The sequence below is a fragment of the Calypte anna genome, chromosome 17 (assembly GCF_003957555.1).
Source record: "Calypte anna isolate BGI_N300 chromosome 17, bCalAnn1_v1.p, whole genome shotgun sequence".
Taxonomy (NCBI): Eukaryota; Metazoa; Chordata; class Aves; order Apodiformes; family Trochilidae; genus Calypte; species Calypte anna.
In genome coordinates, this window is record NC_044262.1 from 1,908,711 (window position 1) to 1,926,835 (window position 18,125).

The window sequence follows — 18,125 nt, forward strand, 5'->3', positions numbered from 1 at the left end:
TGTGCTCACTCATCTACCCTGACAGGAAAAAGAAAATTACTGTGAGGTTTTGCATCAGTTGGGCCTTGCTCACAGGGAAGCTTCTTCAGCCTTTTAGGGGGAAAAAAGGTATCAGAATGAATGGGTTGCACAGCCATGCTCTGCAGGAGCTGATTCTGTTCTCCAAATGCCACTGGCAGTGCTGGGTCTGAAAATCACTTGTTATTGATTTATGGTTGAGAACAGCTCTCAGAACAAATTACTTTCTTACACACAGACTTTCTGGATTAACATTCTTTTGCTACTGCTTCACCTTCTCTTTGTGCTTCTGTATTTAAGCTGAACACTGTGAGAGGGACCGAAGCTTCTGTTTAATTCATTGCTGTGGTGACACAAGATCTCTCTGTCCCCTGTGAGTGCACAGAGATCTTTTACCATGACCCTTCCTGCTCAGACCCAGCTTGTTTTTCTTTCTTCAGAGGGAGACGTTGCTACGGCAGCTGGAGACAAATCAGCTGGATATTGATGCAACTTTGGAGGAGCTGTCAGTGCAGCAAGAGACAGAAGATCAAAACTACGAACTGTATGTCCTTGAGCCATCTTTTCTAACTTGTGGGTGTCAGGTGAATGTTGGGCAGCCCCAGTTATGGCATGTGAAGGGTCCAACGAGGGACACTGAGACTTTCTTTGGATCCTGGAAAATGTCACTTTTAAGTGGCATCACCTGAAATAAAGCATGAACCTGGGGATCCCTGTGAAGGGTCTGGTATTATGGGCACGTGATGTACAGGAGGGCAGTGGAGGTGGAGCTGAGGAGGCAGAACATGCTGAAGGGATTGTAGATAAGTGTGTTGCAGCCTCTGCTGCTGAAAGGGGTTATTTTCCATCTCTACTGCTCAGAAGACAAGTTGATTCCTCTTTTTCTGGCTGTTGCTTTCCTGTGTGTTGTGTGTTGTATGATAGGAATATAACAATCCAGCTCTCTTTTTTGCCTTTGAATACTCCCAGATTCCTCAGTGCATTTCTGGTTTGGAAGAGTGGATAGGTTCTGCTGGCTTCTGTTTGTTCAGTGCCCTGACTGTTTGCTTGCTGCTTGAAATGAGCTTTTGCCAGATGAGCTCTGCAAAGCCAGTGCATCTGTAGCACAGTGAACAGGAATCTCTTCATATTTGTATGTTGTTGATAAATATGTCCTGTGAATTCCCACTGCAAGGTCCTTACTGCAGTAGTGAGCAAGCCAGAAAAATCAGCTCCAGAATGAACTGGAAAAAAATACTTTACAGACATCTTTTTTTGGAAGTTGGAATTGATTATTATAAAATATTAATGCACAGCCATTTTGACAAGCATTTTTCAGACCATGTTTCAAGTTCTATAACCTTGGTTGCTCTGTTTTCCTTTGTGAGAGTACAGAAATGTGCCAAACACACACAAAGCAGTCCTCTTTCCAGAGTGATCACCTCCTTCCTTCCCTGAGGCACTGGTTACCCTCCTCTTGCCTTCGGCAATTCTTTAGACAGTCCTTACTTAAAGGACTGGGCTGTGTGGGCTGTGCTGTCAGAGAGTTTTCCAGTATTTCTGTTTATTCTGCATCAGTAATGGGAGGATTCTTAATCAAGAGTTGTCAGAGCTCTTCCAAACTTACACCAGAAGATCTTGCTCCTTAGTCACCTCTCACCCTTACACCAGGACCCTCACATGTGCCAGTTCAGCTCACAGATTTCTGGGTTAATCCAAGCTGGGCTGGCTCAGAGAAGCACCTGCTGAACATGAAAATGTGAGGGAAGCAGCAGCAGTGTGGGACTGGCACAGGTGGGATGAGCTTGGGCAATACAGGAGCTTCCAGTTCCAACATTGGATGTTGGACTGGATCATGGCATCCAGCTGCAGCACTGCACTGTACACCAGGTGATATTAGTGGTGTGTTTCCACTCCAAAGGGTACCCTGGCTGGGTACATGCTCCTCCAGCAATGCTGTCATCACTCGAGTAGCATTTCCAGTGTGGTGACATCCAGAATCCCAGGACGAGGCTGGTCCCACTGCTTTGGGCACTGTGCAATGACAAATCCAAAGGGCCATCATTTTGGGATTGCCATCTTTAACATGGCACTGCAGTGGATGTCCTAGGGATATCCCAGGGAGCATTTTCCTCCTTGTGTTCAGCCCATGGTCTTGTTGGACCTTGGCAGATGTGGGGCCCTTGTCTGAGCTGCTCCTGAGTTCTGCTGATGCTCAGCACGAGTTGCACACCAAGGAGAGGTCTCCTTGGGCTGCAGGTCATGGTGTGGCTGCTGGAGCAGCTCTTCTTAGGCAATTCCTTCTCTCCTGCCATAAAATCAGGCCATGGAGGAGGCACGAGGTGACAGTGCTAGGACATCTCAGTGATTTCCTTAACCCCTGTGCACAGCAGCTCTGTACCCACGACCGATGCTAAATCGGGATCAGTGAGAACAGAAAGGGAACAAAAACTCTTCCTCCTCTTCGCAGCTGGGTACCCAAGGACAAGATGTCATTGCTGCAAAATGTGGATCCCAGAGAAGACACGAGGTGGCACCCAAAGCTGCCTCATCTCCTTACATAAGGCATCCCTTGGCAGCACCAGCTCTGCCTGCCCAGACGGATTTAGCTGCTTCCAGCTCTTTCCCTGTGCTTGGTCTCCTCTCTGCCTGCCACAGTTCTTGCTCTGATACATTTCCTGTAGTTTCTCAGATTTTACATTTTCAGTACTCTTTAAAAAGCACATTTCAGCTCTTTCTGAGTTCCTGAATTCTTATTAAACAAACAGCAGTGACATTTTTACTCGGTTCTGGATTTGTACTGAATTTGCTCATTTTTTCCATCTGTAATGGTGGCTGGCTTCTCTTCTGTCACAAGGAAAACTGGGTGCCTGTTCTCTCACTGAGTGGTGTGCATGGAGAAATGGCTTTTGGGGGGAATTTTGGAAGGTCATCCTGAAAATTTTTTTTTTTTCAGGAATAAGCTGCTGGTGAAAATATTTGCAACAGTTAATAAGAAGCAGACTTAATGGACAGTTTTCATGAGCTTTTATCTTTGCATTTTTTCTAGTATTACTCTTTTTTTTTTTTTACTATGAAAAGACATTTAATTTCAAAGGTTAAGTAATCAACTCTTTTGGAATTCACTTATTTTTTCCTGGAGACTTATGTAGTCAAAAGAAATACTTAAGTTCTTCATGAGAAATCCCATCTTTATCCTGCTACATCCATGTTGTGTCAACTGGAAAACCTGAGGAGTTCTTGGGAAGGGGCTGTGCCCTCCAAGGCCTGGGCAGCAGAGCTCAACACCACTTGGCAATTTATTTCACACTTGGGACTTGGGCTTAGGGGGGAATTGGGTTTTTAGTACCTTTAAAGAGTCCAAAACAAATGTGGAAATGTAACCCCAGTTACACTCATGTCACACAGCCTTTTAATCTTTGTTTTTACAATTAATAACATAACCCAAAGCTTTTCTTGCCACATGAAATACACTTGAAAAATTGCTCACAGCACGTTGCATTTAGGAGCCAAAAAGCTTCAGGCTGCTCCAGTCCTCAATAGTGAATGAGGATGAGCACTGACAATTTTAGGAACTGTGAAGCTAACAAGTCTTTCTGTGCTTTATTTTTACTTTGGTCTAAGAGCAGAGCAACAGTAACCTCAGGCCCTGATGAATATTCAGCGCATGTTCATCTTTAAAATTGCAGAAAAGTCTCCTCTTGCAAGCAGGTCCAACTGACAGTGAATTATTCAGGGGGTTTGAGGATGTGCACTTGTTCCTTGGTCTGAAATGGAAGGATTGAGAGGTGAGGACAGATAACCCATCTGGTGTTGTGTAGCACATTTACTGGCTCTGTATCTCAACTGGACAAATGAGTTCATCTTGTGCTTTAATGGGACCTGGTGTGGACATGATGCTGCTTGTTTCACAGTTACATTTTGTGGGGGTCCTTCTGTGAAGGACTGACAAAAAAAGATAGAAGAAGGAACACGGTGGCCAGATTATAAGGGGATATAAGAAAAAACAGACACGTGGCAGGTTTGGCTTGGTGTGTTCCCTAACCAGCCACACTTGTGCCTCTGAAGGGTGTGTGTAAAGCAGGAGAAAGCATTCATGCATTATGTAGTATTTTTGAAGTGTGGAGGATGCTCAAACACCTCCACCCTGGAAATTACTGAGAGCTTGCTGGCAGCATTTTCATGTATTCTGGTTTTCCACCCACCTCTTTCATGGAAGAAGATACGAATATGAAAGCTCAGCAGAGCTGGTTATGCAGCCCATGTGAATCCAGGATCAGACCATCTCCATTCCCATCCCATTTCATGGCACACAGCACAACACTTGGCCCACGTGTCTGGTTGGGGCTGAGGAAGGTGACATAGAGCACACGTGCCACAGCTCTCCTTGGTGCTGTGCTGGGGTAAGAGCCTGTGTCACACTGTCCCCAAATAACCATTGCATCTTTCTGCTAAAAATACCTTGCTGTCCCTTGTTCTGATGCCCTTCACACAGTGTAGGTGAGCAAGGCAGAGGAGCACAGGTGCAGAAGCCTGCATGTGTGTTACTTTCCAGGCTAGCTGAGCTGGAGGGAAGGATGACACTCTTTATACTTCAGTTCTGTAGCCTTTTATCCCTCCAGATCTTAAAATTCGTGTGTTTCTGCAGGAGAAACAGGTGGTAGTCACAGCCCTCCCTCCCTCTGGAGCTGGCTCCTTGCCCAGAACAAAGCAGGTTCTTTCCAAAATGGGCAGTTTTGGTAGTACACAGTGCAGTAAATCTTCAGGTACCCTGATACTGTGAAGAGTGTCCTCTTTTTTGGGTCCAACTTTAATTACTCCTTAGATTTCATATTCTGTGTCCTAACATGATTATATATGTACTTCCTGTGTACTTCCTAGAGGATCTTTGATCTTCAGGTTACAATAGTCTTACCCTGCCTGAGTCACTCAGTTGTCTTGATGGTGGCACCCAGTGACCTGATCAGGGACTCAAAGGTTGTTCTGTTCTCTTCTTGTGTAGTGCTGGTGCTTTAGGTGCTCACAGAGGCAGCTGGAGAGCTCAGCCAGGAGAGGGGCAGTGCTGGCATCAGTACCTTGTCTGCTGGACAAGCCTCCAGCCAGGGTGGCTGTTGCTATAAACAAGAGCAGAGGCAAGTAGATCAGCTGGGATTAATCTCCCTTCAGAACTGGAAGGAGGAGGCTTTAACCCTGGGTAAGACTTGAGAGGAGGAGTCCCACAGAGCAGAGCTCTTCAGCCATACTGCCTTTGGCTCACCAGGAATCCAAGCTCAGAGGGAAGGGGTGACAGAATTCAGCACTCAGTGCTTCTGGTGTGGATTTGTGGAGCCACACGTCCTGTGCAGGCAGCTCTCGTGGGTGGCTTTCAGGCCCTGACAGCTCATGTAGGTTCAGAGCATTTGCTGTGTTGGAGAAGGGCTGAACTGCAGGTACCCTTGGTGTATCTTTCCTTCCCACTGCACTTTGTGTAATCTGCCCTGGAGGATGCTGAGTGAGGGGATCCCTCCTCAGGAGGGAGGTGATGTGCTGCTGCTCAGCCCTGCAGGGCAGCAACAGGGATGGATGGGAAACACACTGGTACCTCCTTGCTGTCTGTGTGAGGCATTGTGCACCTTCCCAACAAACCCAAACAATCACTGCAGAGCTCAGTGCAAGAGTGAAGCTCCTTTATGTTTTCTCTTCAGTGCATAACAAATCCATGCACCATTTTTAGCAGAATGTGTTGTCATGCAGCCTACCCCAGCTACACATCCCCTGGGAGGAAGGAGTGCTGGAGTGGATGCTCTGTCACATGCTTTGATCTCAGCTCTGCCAGGAGCTTTTTTGTTGTAGCCAGTCTGCTTGGTGGAATAAGCACATAAGCTTTGGCCTAGATCCTGGGGAAGCATCACCAAGGCCACCACAGCGTGGCACTGATTTAGGTGCCTTAACAGCAGGGGACAGGCAGTGGATGGCTGTGTGACAGCCATACTCCCTTACTGCTCCTCCTGTGCAGCCTTTAGTCCAGTCTTCTGGAACGAGTGGGTGAGTCTCTCCTGGCTCTTCTGGTGTGATAAACTTGGAGCAAGAACCCTTGTGTCCTAGCCCTTCAGCAGAGGACTGTTTTCTTTGTACTGCTGAATTTCTTCCCATTTCTGTTATTCGGGATCATCCAGTTCTCTTTGTATCTTGTCCCTCTCTGTTGATGCTGCCTCCCAGATTTCAGCCTCACAAGGAATTCCCTGGTCTCTGTGCTTCTTATTGAAATGCTGCAATACACCACAAGGCTGATCCTTGAGGAACAGTACTAAGGATTTCTTTCTTAGCTAATGCTGTTTTCCAGTGCTGCCCTTTAGCCAGTTCCTTAGTTAGGGAGGACTCCTGGTTTTCCAATTCCAGTAACAGCTTCCCATGGGTGTTGTTCTCTAGGGCTCCCAATACCACTGATCACAAACTATATTAGTTTGTTCCTTAAAAGTGTGACAGGTTGCTCCTTAAAATAAGAAATGAGATCTCTAGGGGGCTTCAAGTCTTTTAGCCCCTGCTGTTTGCTTTCTGTTTGGCAGCAGTTGCAGTGAAGGTGTCTGGTGAGGATGTCTGGCTGGCTCAAGTCCCTGAAGGATGAGGTTGTGCTCTTGTGGGAGAGGAGTCTCTGTTTTGACATCCTCGTTGCCTGGAGCACAACAAAGTCTGTCTGTCCTGCAGTAGCAGTTCAACCCAAAGCTTCTTTTCACAAGTTCATTAGGCTTAATGAAATAAGAGGTGAGACCATGATGCTTGCTCAGTTCTATACACAATACTTTATTCTGGATGCCCCCTTTATCTCTTAAATGTGCTGCTTGAAACCATTTTGTAGTAAGAGCCTCTCTTTGTTAGTGTTTCTCTGCAAACAGCTTGTGAAAAGGCTGCAAACTGAATGGGCTGCAGGAGGAGGCTGCAGCAGCATCAGGCTTGGCTTCCTTTTTGAAAAGGACAGAGAATTTCACCCTCTCCAGCTTACAGGCTTTGATGCTCTTCTAGTCAGGAATCCAGGCAGGACCACAGCTTGCTTCAAAGGTTCTGCTGTTTGGCTTTACTGCCTCCCACACAGAGGGGGAGTGTGCAGGGAGAGAGACTGCCTGTGTGTGCATGTTGGGCAGAGGATAACAGCAGTCAGTCCTCTGTGAGCCCTCTGGATTGCTCTTTTTATTTATATTCAAGGATTCTCCTCTCAAATCCATTCCTGGCTGAAATAAGAGGTTTTGATAGCATTTGAGTTTTCTTGAGCACTCTGATCTCTTCTGCAGAATCTAAAAATGTAGCACTTACTCCCTTAGAGACATATGTCCAAGAGTTGACTTCAGATGGTGTTTCAAGCCCTGGCATTTGTTACAGTCCAGGGAATTCCCAGCAGCATTCCAAATACCAGTTGAATCCTGCAGTCCAGAGCAGGTGGGGGTTTTCCACACCTCAATGTACATTGGGGGAGTTTTTAGCTCATGTGGGTAAACCAGATTCATCGTGGCCCAGGGAGCTGCAGCATTACCAAAAGCAGACCCAGACCTGAACCCTCCCAGCTCAGCACATAGCCAAAGCACTCCACCATCATGCTCAGTGCTCTGTTGGGCAGGTTTTCTCCATTCATTTTGTTAGGAAACTGAAGAAGTGTGGGCTAGATGAGTGGAAGTTGGGTGGATTGAGAGCTGGCTATGGGACAGAACTCAGGGGGATCAATGGAGCAGGGTCCCCCAGTGCTCGGTCTGGTCTTGTTCAGTGTGTTCATCGATGACCTAGATGAGGAGAAAGTGTGTCCTCAGCAAGTTCACTGATGATGCAAAGCTGGGAGAGGTGGCTGACACTCCAGAGGGCTGTGCTGCCACCCAGCATGACCTGGACATGAGCTGGGCAGTGATAAACCTGATGAGGTTCAATAAGAGCACGTGTAGGATGCTATACCCAGGGAGGAAGAACCCCAAGCACCAGTGTAGGTTAGGGTGGACTTGCTGGAAGGCAGTTCAGAGGAAAAGGAGTCCTGATAGTGATTTATCCATGCCCCAGCAGTGTGCCCTTGCTGCCAGGAAGGCCAAGGGAATACTTGGCTGCATAAAGGAGAGTGGGCAGTAGGTTGAGGGAGGCCATTCTCCCCCTCTACTCTGCACTGGTGAGGCTGCATCCAGTTCTGGGCTGCCCAGTTTGAGAGACTGGGGTCTACTGGAGAGAGTCCAGTGGAGGGCAGCAAAGATGACTGGGGCATTGGAGCATTCCTGTTATGAGGAAAGGCTGAGAGAGCTGGGACTTGAGCCTGGACAAGAGAAGGCTGAGGAGAGACTTTGTTAATGTCTACAAGTATCTGAAGGGTGGGTGTGAGGAAGATGGAGCAGGACTCTTCTCAGTAATTCCCAGTGACAGGACGAGGGGCAATGGACACAAGCTGGAACATAGGAAGTTCCATTTAAACATCTGAGGGTGCCAAGGCACTGGGACAGACTGCCCAGGGAGGTTGTGGAATCCCCTTCTCCGGAGATACTCAAAACCCTCCTGGATGCAATCCTGTGTGATGTGCTTTAGGTGATCCTGCTTTAGTGGGAGAATTTGACTAGATGGTATCTAGAAATCCCTTCCAACTCTGATGATTCTCTGATTCCTTACATTCCCAATTTTTCTTCCTTGCAGCTTCCTTGAGATGATGGAAGCCCGAAGCCGAGGACACACATCACCCCTAACAACCAACGGGCAAAGCCCCTCCTCTGGCTCCCAGTCACCCATAGTACCTCCGAGCTCCACCTCGACAGGCAGCTCAAGCCCTGGCACCCCGCAGCCACTCCAGCCACTTGCCACAAGCTCCACTATTTCTCCTGAACCTCCCCCATCTTTTTCACCAGTGCCTGCACCTGAAGCCCAGCAGCCCCACTTGCCTCCCCCAGCTACACCCTCCCCAGCCCCTCCGGCCGCAGCCCCGCCGAAGCGCAGCATTATATCTCGTCTCTTTGGGACCTCTCCTGCCCCAGACCCCTCTCCTCCCCAACCAGGTAGGTGCTGGAGCAGGGTGTCTCCCGTGGGCATTTCTCTGGCAGACAGGGGTCTGAAAACCACAGGCCCTGTGTCTGTGCAGCACATGTCCAAGCAGTGCTGTGCTGTCATTCTCCCGTTTTGGTTTTTCTCTGGGCTGGGGGCTGTGTCGAGCCAGCTGGGTGGTGGCTGCAGTGTGCTGCAGGAGGAAGGTACTGAACACACAAGGGGACACTAAGAAAATACCCTTCAGCTTCTTGCCAGGAGCAGACATACCTCTTGAATGGGAAGAATTGTTAGAAAAGCCATTGGAAGCACTGTCTTCACAAAAATCTGGCAGCTCAAAAGAGCTTCTGTGTGTTAACAGAGAACAGTGGAGTGCTGGTTTTAAAGATTATTCAGCCAGAAATGATCACTGAAGTCCAAGCTCTGCAGCAGATTTGCCTCATGAGAAATAATCTGCTTCAAAGATGGTCTGAGGAGGAGGCCAGCTGCCTCAACTGCTTCCCTAGTGCAGAGTAGGGCAGTGTGTGGGCCCAACCCCTGCCCAATGAAGTTGCTGGGCAGAGGCATCCAAGGTTTTGTTGCATGCACTTTTACTAAGATGGACCTAAATGTAACATTCTGGACTCGTTTGAGTACCCTGTTCATACCCTGCCTTTTCCTTTGCTGTGTAGCCAAGGTCCTGCCTTGGACAGGACATCTTAGAGAAGCAAATTTCTGTCTTTACTTGTGGTGCACCCTGTGTTTCACAACTGCTGTTGTTAATGCAGACCCTGCTGCTGCCACTCCTTCTCCCCACCCTGAAGCCCCTGTGAAAGTGCAGAGTGTGGAGGATTTTGTTCCTGATGACAGCCTGGACCACAGCTTTCTGGAAGAGCCAGCCCCACAGAAAGAGAAGGGGAAACCACAGCCTAAACACCGCGTGGACAGTGAGAGGTGAGGAGGGGAGGATGGATGGAGGGGAGTCAGGGACATACCTGGGTGTGCAGAGTGAGTGATAGCTTGGGCCTGGCTAACCTGAGGTGCTCTGATTCTGCTCTGGAGCCAAGCTGAGAGAGTTGGGGTTGTTCAGCCTGGAGAAGAGAAGGGTCTGGGTACAGCCTTTCACTTCAAGGGGAGAAAGATGGAGAGAGACTTTCTAGCAGAGCCTGCAGTGACAGGGTGATGGTTTTAAACTGCAGGAGAGAAGATTCAGACTAGACTAGATAATAGGAAGAAATTTTTTATAGCATGGGTGGTGAGACAGTGGCCCAAGTTGCCCAGAGGGGTGGTAGAGGCCTCATCCTTGTAAACCTTCAGGGTCAGGTTGGACCAAGCTGTGAGCAACCTGATGGAGTTGAAGATATCCCTGCCCGTTTTCAGGGCTTGGACTGGATGAGCTTTAAAAGCCCCTTCCAACCCAAACCAGCCTGGGATTCTGGGATTCTGTCCTCCAAATGGCAGAGCACTGTGCTTATCCTGCAGCCTGGAGTTTTGGGGGATTTTTTTCTTTTCTCTTTTTTTCTTTTCCTGGCTTTGATGTTATTAACTAAATAAAGGGAAAAGGGATTGTGTATACTGAGCTGCTCAGGCTAGAGGCTGTGCAGCAAGCTGTAACAAAGCAGACTGTCACTTAAGAGGTGACCTAAGCACATTCACAGGCTCTGCATCCCTCTGGTTAGGATAGTCCTTGCCTGCTGCCTCTTGTCATGCTCACTGTATTAACCAGGAGGGTAATTAAATGCTGATACAGCTCATCTGTGAATGTGGGGGATTCTGCATTTTTTTGCATCTTTATCATGATTCAGTGTTCTCTAGTTCAACTACAACTTGAAATCAATGCTGTGTGTGAGGCTCAGTGCCTGTCTAATGCAGGTCAGCCTGAATCATCATTCCTTGTGATGGGAGAACACATGGATGTTTTATTAATAAAGAAAAAGAAAAAAAAATGAGATGGTTGCTGGAAGCCTGCTGGCCTGCAAAGCATCTTGCTCGTGGCTGTGGCTGAGCTGGGATATTTTTCTGTGTTTAACAAGGAAATGGCAGGAGAGCCAAGCCTGACCTTCTGTAGGGCTGGGTCCTGGGGTGCCCTCCCAGCTCTTCAGCTGCAGTTCTTGTGGTGGGTAGGAGGCTGGGTGTTTAATAAGGGCTCCTCTTCTCTAGGACATCAGTCATTGGAAGCAGGGGATGTTGGACTCAATAAAAAGCCAGGCATCTCAGACAGGGGTTCTCCTTGCTCCTTAGCTGCAGAGTTGTCACATTGTGATGCCCTTTGGCATTCTGTCCCCAGCCTTGGCAGCCTTCCAGTGTTTAGGAGCTGGTGGGGACACAGAGAGAGAAGAGACCTCTGGGCTTTCCTGGGGAGGACATTCATTCACAGCTTCATCCTTTGGGAACAGCAGTAACCATCTGCAGTTGAACAGCTCTGTTTCCCTAGGAGAAGACCTTGCAGTGCATCCCTGCAGATTCAGATGCTGATTATTTCTCTGCAGCTTAGCATCCGTATCTTGCTCTGGTTTCTTGTGCAGTTCACAGTTTTCTCAGTGGCCTGACAATTGCACTTGTTCTACCAAAAAAGAGCCCCCTGCACTAAGCCAGATCTGCTGAAATTCAGAGGTGTGACCATCACCTGCAATAATTTATATTCTTCAGGATGCCAATTACAACCCCACAATGCCCAGCAACATAGGAGTTCTGTAGTCATTATCCCTAATAATCAGCTTCTGCTGCAGTGAGTAGGTTGTTGTAGTTAACAACAAAATCTGCTGCTGCAGAAATTCATTTACAGAACAGAAAAGTTTTCCTGTGAAACCACTCAAACCTAATGGAGATGTTGTTGGTTTTCAGAAATTAAATACTGGAAGCTTGCACCTCAGTGAGGAACAAAGCCTGAGGATGTATTAGAGATGCATTTGGGTCTCTTGAACATTTTGGAATGTTGAGCTTACACTGCTTGCCAGCATTTCTTGTGGGTGTGCTGCAACCAAATATAAGCTCCAGACTTGAAGAGCTGTTGAAGATGGTGCAGAAGAATGGGCTGTGTGTTAAGAGTTTGTGGTTGACCCAAATGAGAGAGATAAGAGTCTTGCTGGTTATCTCACATGAGAAGGCCTCAGGCACAGTGTGTTTCATGTCTAAAGCAGAGTTACATTCACAGAGTCACAGAATGGCTGAGGTTGGAAAGCATCTTTGGAGGTCATTTGGTCCAACCCCTCTGCTCAGCCAGGGCCACCCAGAGCTGGTTGCTCAGGACCATGTCCAGATTTTCAAATATCTCCATGGATGGAGTCCACAATCTCTGTGCCAGTCTCAGGCACCCACACAGCACAAAAACTGTTTCCTGTTTCACAGGGAATCTTCTGTGTTCCAGTTTGTGCCCCTTGCCTCTTGCCTTGTCAGTGGGCAGCACTGAAAGGAACTTAGCTCCATCTTTGCACCCTTCTTCAGGTATTTCAGCACATTGATAAGGTCTCCCCAAGCCTCCTAGGAGTCCCAGCATTCCTGACTCACATGAGAGAGCCTTTCTTCATGTGAGAGATGCTCCAGACACTGAATCATTTTTATTGCTCTTCACTGGGCTCTCTTCATTACACCCATGTCTCATGTCCTGAGGAGCACCCAGCACTCCAGGCATGGCCTCCCCAGTGCTGAGCAGAGGGGAGGGATCACCTCCCTTGACCTACTGGCAGTACTTTCCCTCCTGAAGCCCAGGATCCCATTTGCCTTCTTGGCAGCAGGGCCATCTTGCTGACTTCCATTCAACTTGATCCCACCAGGACCCCCAGACTCATTTCTACCAAGCTGCTTTCCAGCTGGGTGCCCCCCAGTTCCCTTTGTTGAACTTCAGGAGGTTCCTGTCAGCCCAGGTTTGAGACCCTGTGCTCAGCTTGCAGCCAGGTTTTGTGTCACCTCCTTTTCTGGGTACATGGCAGAGGAGGAAACCCCAGTGTGCTCTTTGATCAGTAGCTCAGACAGACCTTGGCAAGTGTGGTTGCTTTTGGTTCATACCTCAACACTGACACAGGCTTGGCAGCAAGTCAGGTGGTGGAGAGAGGTGGTGCAATGAGCTTGGGTTTTGCATGCTCTGAATTCCTCCCAGCTGGAACCTCAGGACCACAAGCTGATCCTAATTTTGCATTGTCAGGCCTTGTTTGTACTGCAGCAGTAAGTTTCCTGGTGTATATCCACTCCATGGCTTTGCTCTTAAGCTGCCAATCAACAATTTATCTGGAAATTATAGAAGGAGGCAGCGTTTTCACTGCAAAGAGAGGTGACCCACTTTGTGAGGGGAGGGTGTGCACACATGGATATTCTCTTTACACTGGGAATGCTCTAAAGGCTGCAAGGCTTGCATGGTGTGCTGTAGAAGGACAGAAGCAGCAGTCTCTGAAGAGTCCCCATACTTCCTAGAGCAGTGATGTGTTAAAGAAATGCAGTGTCACTACTTCCTACCCATTTTAGGATGCAACTCCCATTTTCTTTTCAGTGCATTTCAAGAGGAAACCCTGCCAGTGCTTCACAGACCTCAGAAATCACTCACTTGTAATTCCTCCTGCCCTGGAGACTGTTTTAAACACCACTTTTCTTCTCCTTTGTGTGGGATGGGCTGTTTGCCTCCTTTCTGGCTCAGTATGAGAGCAGCAGTGTTAGTGATAAAGGGGCTCTTCAGCAGTTTGCTGTGCTGGGAGCAGCAGAGGAATGGCTGTCAGCCCTGTTCTGAGCCCTCTGACCAGGCAGGCATTAACTGCACTCAGTGTGCTGCAGCAGTGGTAAACACAGTGTCCCCTGTGTCACAAATAACTGAATTAGCTGCTGCCTGATGAAGTAATTCTCCAAAACTAACCTGTGAACAAGAGGCAGAGTGAGCAGTGCAATCACCTGGACTGTGTTAGGGGGTCGGGGTCTCCCATCCCACCAGCACATCCTCCACTGTCTCTTCCAGTACTGGATGTGTGCTTGGGACTGGAGAGGCCTCCTTCTTCCACCGTAAGGGTTTTTGTGATTGTTTTTATGCCTCTAAAATATAAACTGTTCCAAGCAATCATAATTATATATTTTTTTGTCTCTGTGTGACAATGGAGGCTGTGTGGGTACAGTCCCTACTGAGTCATTAAAAGGATATGGTTCCTGTGTTGGTCAGTTATCAGGAAGGGTTGTGGTTGATAAAGCAAACAGGACAAGGAGAGGTGATACAAAGGCTCATCAGCCATTGCTGGGGAAAATATCTGTATTCCTGACATGAGCAAATCCTTCAGAAAGTATTAAAATTATTGAGTCCTGGGGACATTCAGACAAGAATCCTCAGCTCATCATTTCAGCTGTGAAGCTCTCTGTCAGGGTGCTCTGAACACATAACTGGGTTACATCCAGCTCTAGAAGTGTGTTCTTAGGTTAATTTAATTTGGGAAATGTTAAAGCATGGTTATGGTGTCTGGGTAGCTCCCTGCTACAGGGAGCACCAGAAAAATAGAAGTAATTCCAGGAAGGTGATAGCAGCAAGTGAATTCCCATACTCCCACAGTGGCAGTAGATGATCAGGTTTAATTCAAGATGTGGGGATTAGGGCAGGCAGTTCCCACAGCTTAATTGGCTGATCCTTGCATGTTGGACCAGAGATGTTCTGACAGAGCTGAAACCACAGACTCATCTTTTCCAGCCACTTATTTTCAGCTCGAGCAGTAGCAGCTACTGTGTGCCACATCCTTCTGTGGCCTATTTTGTAATGGGCTTGTGCTCCCCCCTGCATCCCACAGGACACAGGGCCAGCCTGGAGGGGTAGCAGCCAAGCTCCAGTGCAGCTGCCCCAGGCTGAGGGGCACTGACCCTGAAGTTGGCTGGAAAAGCCAGGCAAGCAGCAGTCTGTTTTCAGGGATGTCTGCATGTCTGTCCTGGTCCTTCCTGGGAATGCTGTGTCTGATCCTTGTCTGTTCTGCAGTGATGGAGAGGTGCCTGGGGGGAACCCCATGGTGGCAGGTTTCCAAGATGACCTGGATCTGGATGACAAAATCCCCAGCAGACCCATGCCAGCAGCAGAACGGGTGCCCAGCAAGAACATTACCCTCTCCAGTGAGGAGGAGGAGGAAGATGTGAAGGACTCTAAGGTTGTACTTATACCTGATGAAGGTATCAACACAGAGCAGGAAAAAAAAAGGTACAAACACAGCCTGAAGTGGGAGGGTTATGCTGGCAAACTTGGGCTTCTTCTCCATCCTGCCACTGACTTCTGTGTGGCCTCTGGGAAATCTTGGTGTCTGTCTCAGCCTTCAGCTGTCAGCTGGGATGGATTTGGTTTAGGTGTGACTGCTTTATGAAGTGGTTTCTGCACGGCCCTGAGGCAGTGTCCCTCTGAGCACTTCTGTGGGCACTGATCTGTTTCTGCTTGGGAATGGCCCACACTTTTTCTGAAGCAGAGAGAGATTGTAGCTGAGTGCCTGAGCATCTGGTGGTGGCAGTGTGAGGAGGGCAGAGGAGTCAAGTCTTGGGGTGAAAGGAGTGGAAATCACTCATCACACTGTGCTGGAGGACAATCAGCTGGATCATGTTCTCTACACACCACATCCTGGGGGTGACAGTCAGGTGTGCCCCACTGGAACCTGTGCTTCAGCACCTCCAGGGACACAAGGGTCATCTCCAGCCTTGTGAGTGGTTTGTGTTTGGCCTCACAACCCTCTGGGATGAAATGTGCATCCTGTTGAGGTGCACACTGCAGGCAGGCTCAGGTATGAAATGGTCACCATGCTTTGCTTCACAGAGTGTGGACAGACTCTGACAACTTGTTTCTTTCTTTTCAGGTCTTCCAGAAATTCTCTGAAACTACAGAGTGAAGCAGTTTTGACCAAAGCAACTGACACAAAGCCTCCTGACAGTTCACCTCCACGTTCTGGGGCTGAAAGAAACAGCAGCAAGCTCAACACTAAGTTGCCAGCTGCTGCTGATGCCACTCCAGCAGCAGTCCAGGCCCCAAAGACCACTTCCCAAAGCAAAGGACATGCTCTCAAGCAGAAAGTGGTCAAAGAGGAGAAGCCTGAGGAGTCTGACAGTGATCAAGAGGGACCAATAGCTACTCAAATGCTTTCATTTGTTATGGATGACCCAGACTTTGAAAGTGAGGATTCTGACAGCCAGAAGAAGAAAATGGTAAATACCATGCATGAATTGCTGTGCTTCTGAGCTTGAAGAGCTGAGGCACCTCCTGGAGCAGAGCTTTCATCTGCTCTCCCATCTCTTAGTTTCTGTCACTGTGAGTCAGGTGCTAAGTAACCTGAAGAAATTGGTGTAAGCACAAACCCCCTAATTTTTGGAAGCCACACAGCAATGAGGTTTGTCCTTACAGGTCTTAACATGTTGTTTATTCTCAGTAAGTCCAAAGCACTGCCAGTCTAGCAGTGAGGAAGGTATAAAATACAAAGCTAATCATTTTTCACCCAAAGTTGAACATGTAGTGTGTACATAGCAGTGAGAACAAGTTCAGCTTGTTCTCACAAGCTCCCTACAGTCTATCCAGTGATCAAAAGGCCAAAATGAAATTCAGCTGGCAAAACTCCTTACTGAAGTAGGAAAATCTGCCAGAGAAGGACTTAGCAGTACAGCCAGGTTAGCTGTAATATCTCTGTGAGGCTGCACACGTGGGCAGCTCCTTGGTGCTGCCCTGCAGCTGTCTGCTCAAACACAGCATGGAACCCCTGTGGAACAGTGGAGAAAATCCAAACATCTCCTCTGGGCTGGTATGAACTTGCTGCTGTGGATCTAAATACCCCAAGTGTCAGTGATCCACACTCAGAGCCAGCAGAGCAATCTTTAGAAACTGATAAGTGGGATTTGGGATGAGGAGTTGCTGTGCAGGAGTGGTTTATGTGTTCCCACTATTCCAAAATCCTGCAGAAAGGGTGATGGTCCCAGTTGCTTTGACCCTGCCTGTGTGTCATGCTGTTTACTAAGTAGTTTCCCATTTGTTAAGCATTTTCAGTGCCTGCTTTTCCTGGCACTTTAATATGAAAGCGAAAGTATTTGGAGCAAGTTTATTTCTCATGTGTGTGATGATGAGAAGGGGCTCTGTGAGGGAGCTTGCAGTTGCTGCAGTGCCAGGGAGATGCCCTCAGCTTGAATCTTTTCCAGTTTAAGGTTCACCAGACAGGCAAAGCAGTAAAATTACCACCATGGGCAAGGAGGAGAGAGCATCACTGAGGTCTGCAGCAGAGCAAAGCCCTGTGATCAGTGTGGAGGGTGTAAGAAAGGGTGGTTAATGCATTCTGAAGAATTGGCAGGTATCAGAAGATTGTAAACTTCATTTCTGTTCCCATCATGCAGAGATGGTTTGGGTGATACCCAGGCTCTGCAGCATCCTGGTTTTCAGCCTACATTGAAGGGGCAGGTTTACCCTGGGAGCATGTTCCCTTTTGACTCAATGAAGTGATGTATTCTGCAAACCCAGACTGCATCCTTGGCCCTGCTGTGTGCTGGCCCTGCTGTGCAGAGCTGCACAGGAAAGAGGTTTTGTCTTTCAAGTCTGGAGATGTGTTCTCAGCCTGATTAGATTTTCCCCAAAGCAGAGGTGCCTTTCTAGGGCAGTTAGTGGCTGATGCTGTTCATCTAACACAGTTGAAGGTCTCATTTAATCCCCTTATATCAGAAAATGGATTTTGGTAGCATGAATGTTAAGTTACTAGAGCAAGCTTTGCAGTACCAGTGCTACTGAGATGCTTTACTGAGTCAAAAAATAGATATATCAAGAGCATTGACTTACAGGCAATAACAGCTGAGTGCAGTGTTCCTCCCTCCCCTCCTTCTGACATCTTTGTCTACAAAATGCTTAGAGATTTTGGTTGAAAAATTTGTTTGTCTTGTTTCCCTTTTCTTCTCTTTAGGATGAATTCCCAGTCCGGGAAGATCTGTCTGAAATATCTGATGATGATACCTCATTGGCAAAGCCACCCCAGCCTGTGAAATCAGTGCTCCACTCCTTTAAGCTGAAAAATGACTCAGATCTCTTTGGTTTGGGTTTGGAAGAAACTGGTCCCAAGGAGAGCAGTGAGGAAGGTAAGGGTCACCACTTATTTCCACTCCTGCTGGTTTTGTTTGCCAGAAATCTGTTTTTTTCCAAAATGGTTCCTGAGTGTAAGCAAACCAAATTGCAGGACCAAATAACATACTCTGTAACTTCTGCCCTGGCTGAGTCCTTA

The 18,125-nt window shown here is 47.9% G+C and overlaps 1 protein-coding gene across 1 annotated transcript in view; it reads left to right on the forward strand.

Annotated features, from left to right (window-relative positions):
- The window catches only part of RABL6 (RAB, member RAS oncogene family like 6), a 44,435-nt gene that overhangs the window by 22,063 nt on the left and 4,247 nt on the right, over window positions 1–18,125 (forward strand). Inside the window, exons 8-13 of the mRNA XM_030461220.1 lie at window positions 459–562; window positions 8,629–8,984; window positions 9,738–9,903; window positions 14,882–15,097; window positions 15,738–16,083; window positions 17,811–17,982. Coding sequence (XP_030317080.1) covers window positions 459–562; window positions 8,629–8,984; window positions 9,738–9,903; window positions 14,882–15,097; window positions 15,738–16,083; window positions 17,811–17,982 — 1,360 coding nt within the window. The remainder of the gene's footprint in view (window positions 1–458; window positions 563–8,628; window positions 8,985–9,737; window positions 9,904–14,881; window positions 15,098–15,737; window positions 16,084–17,810; window positions 17,983–18,125) is intronic.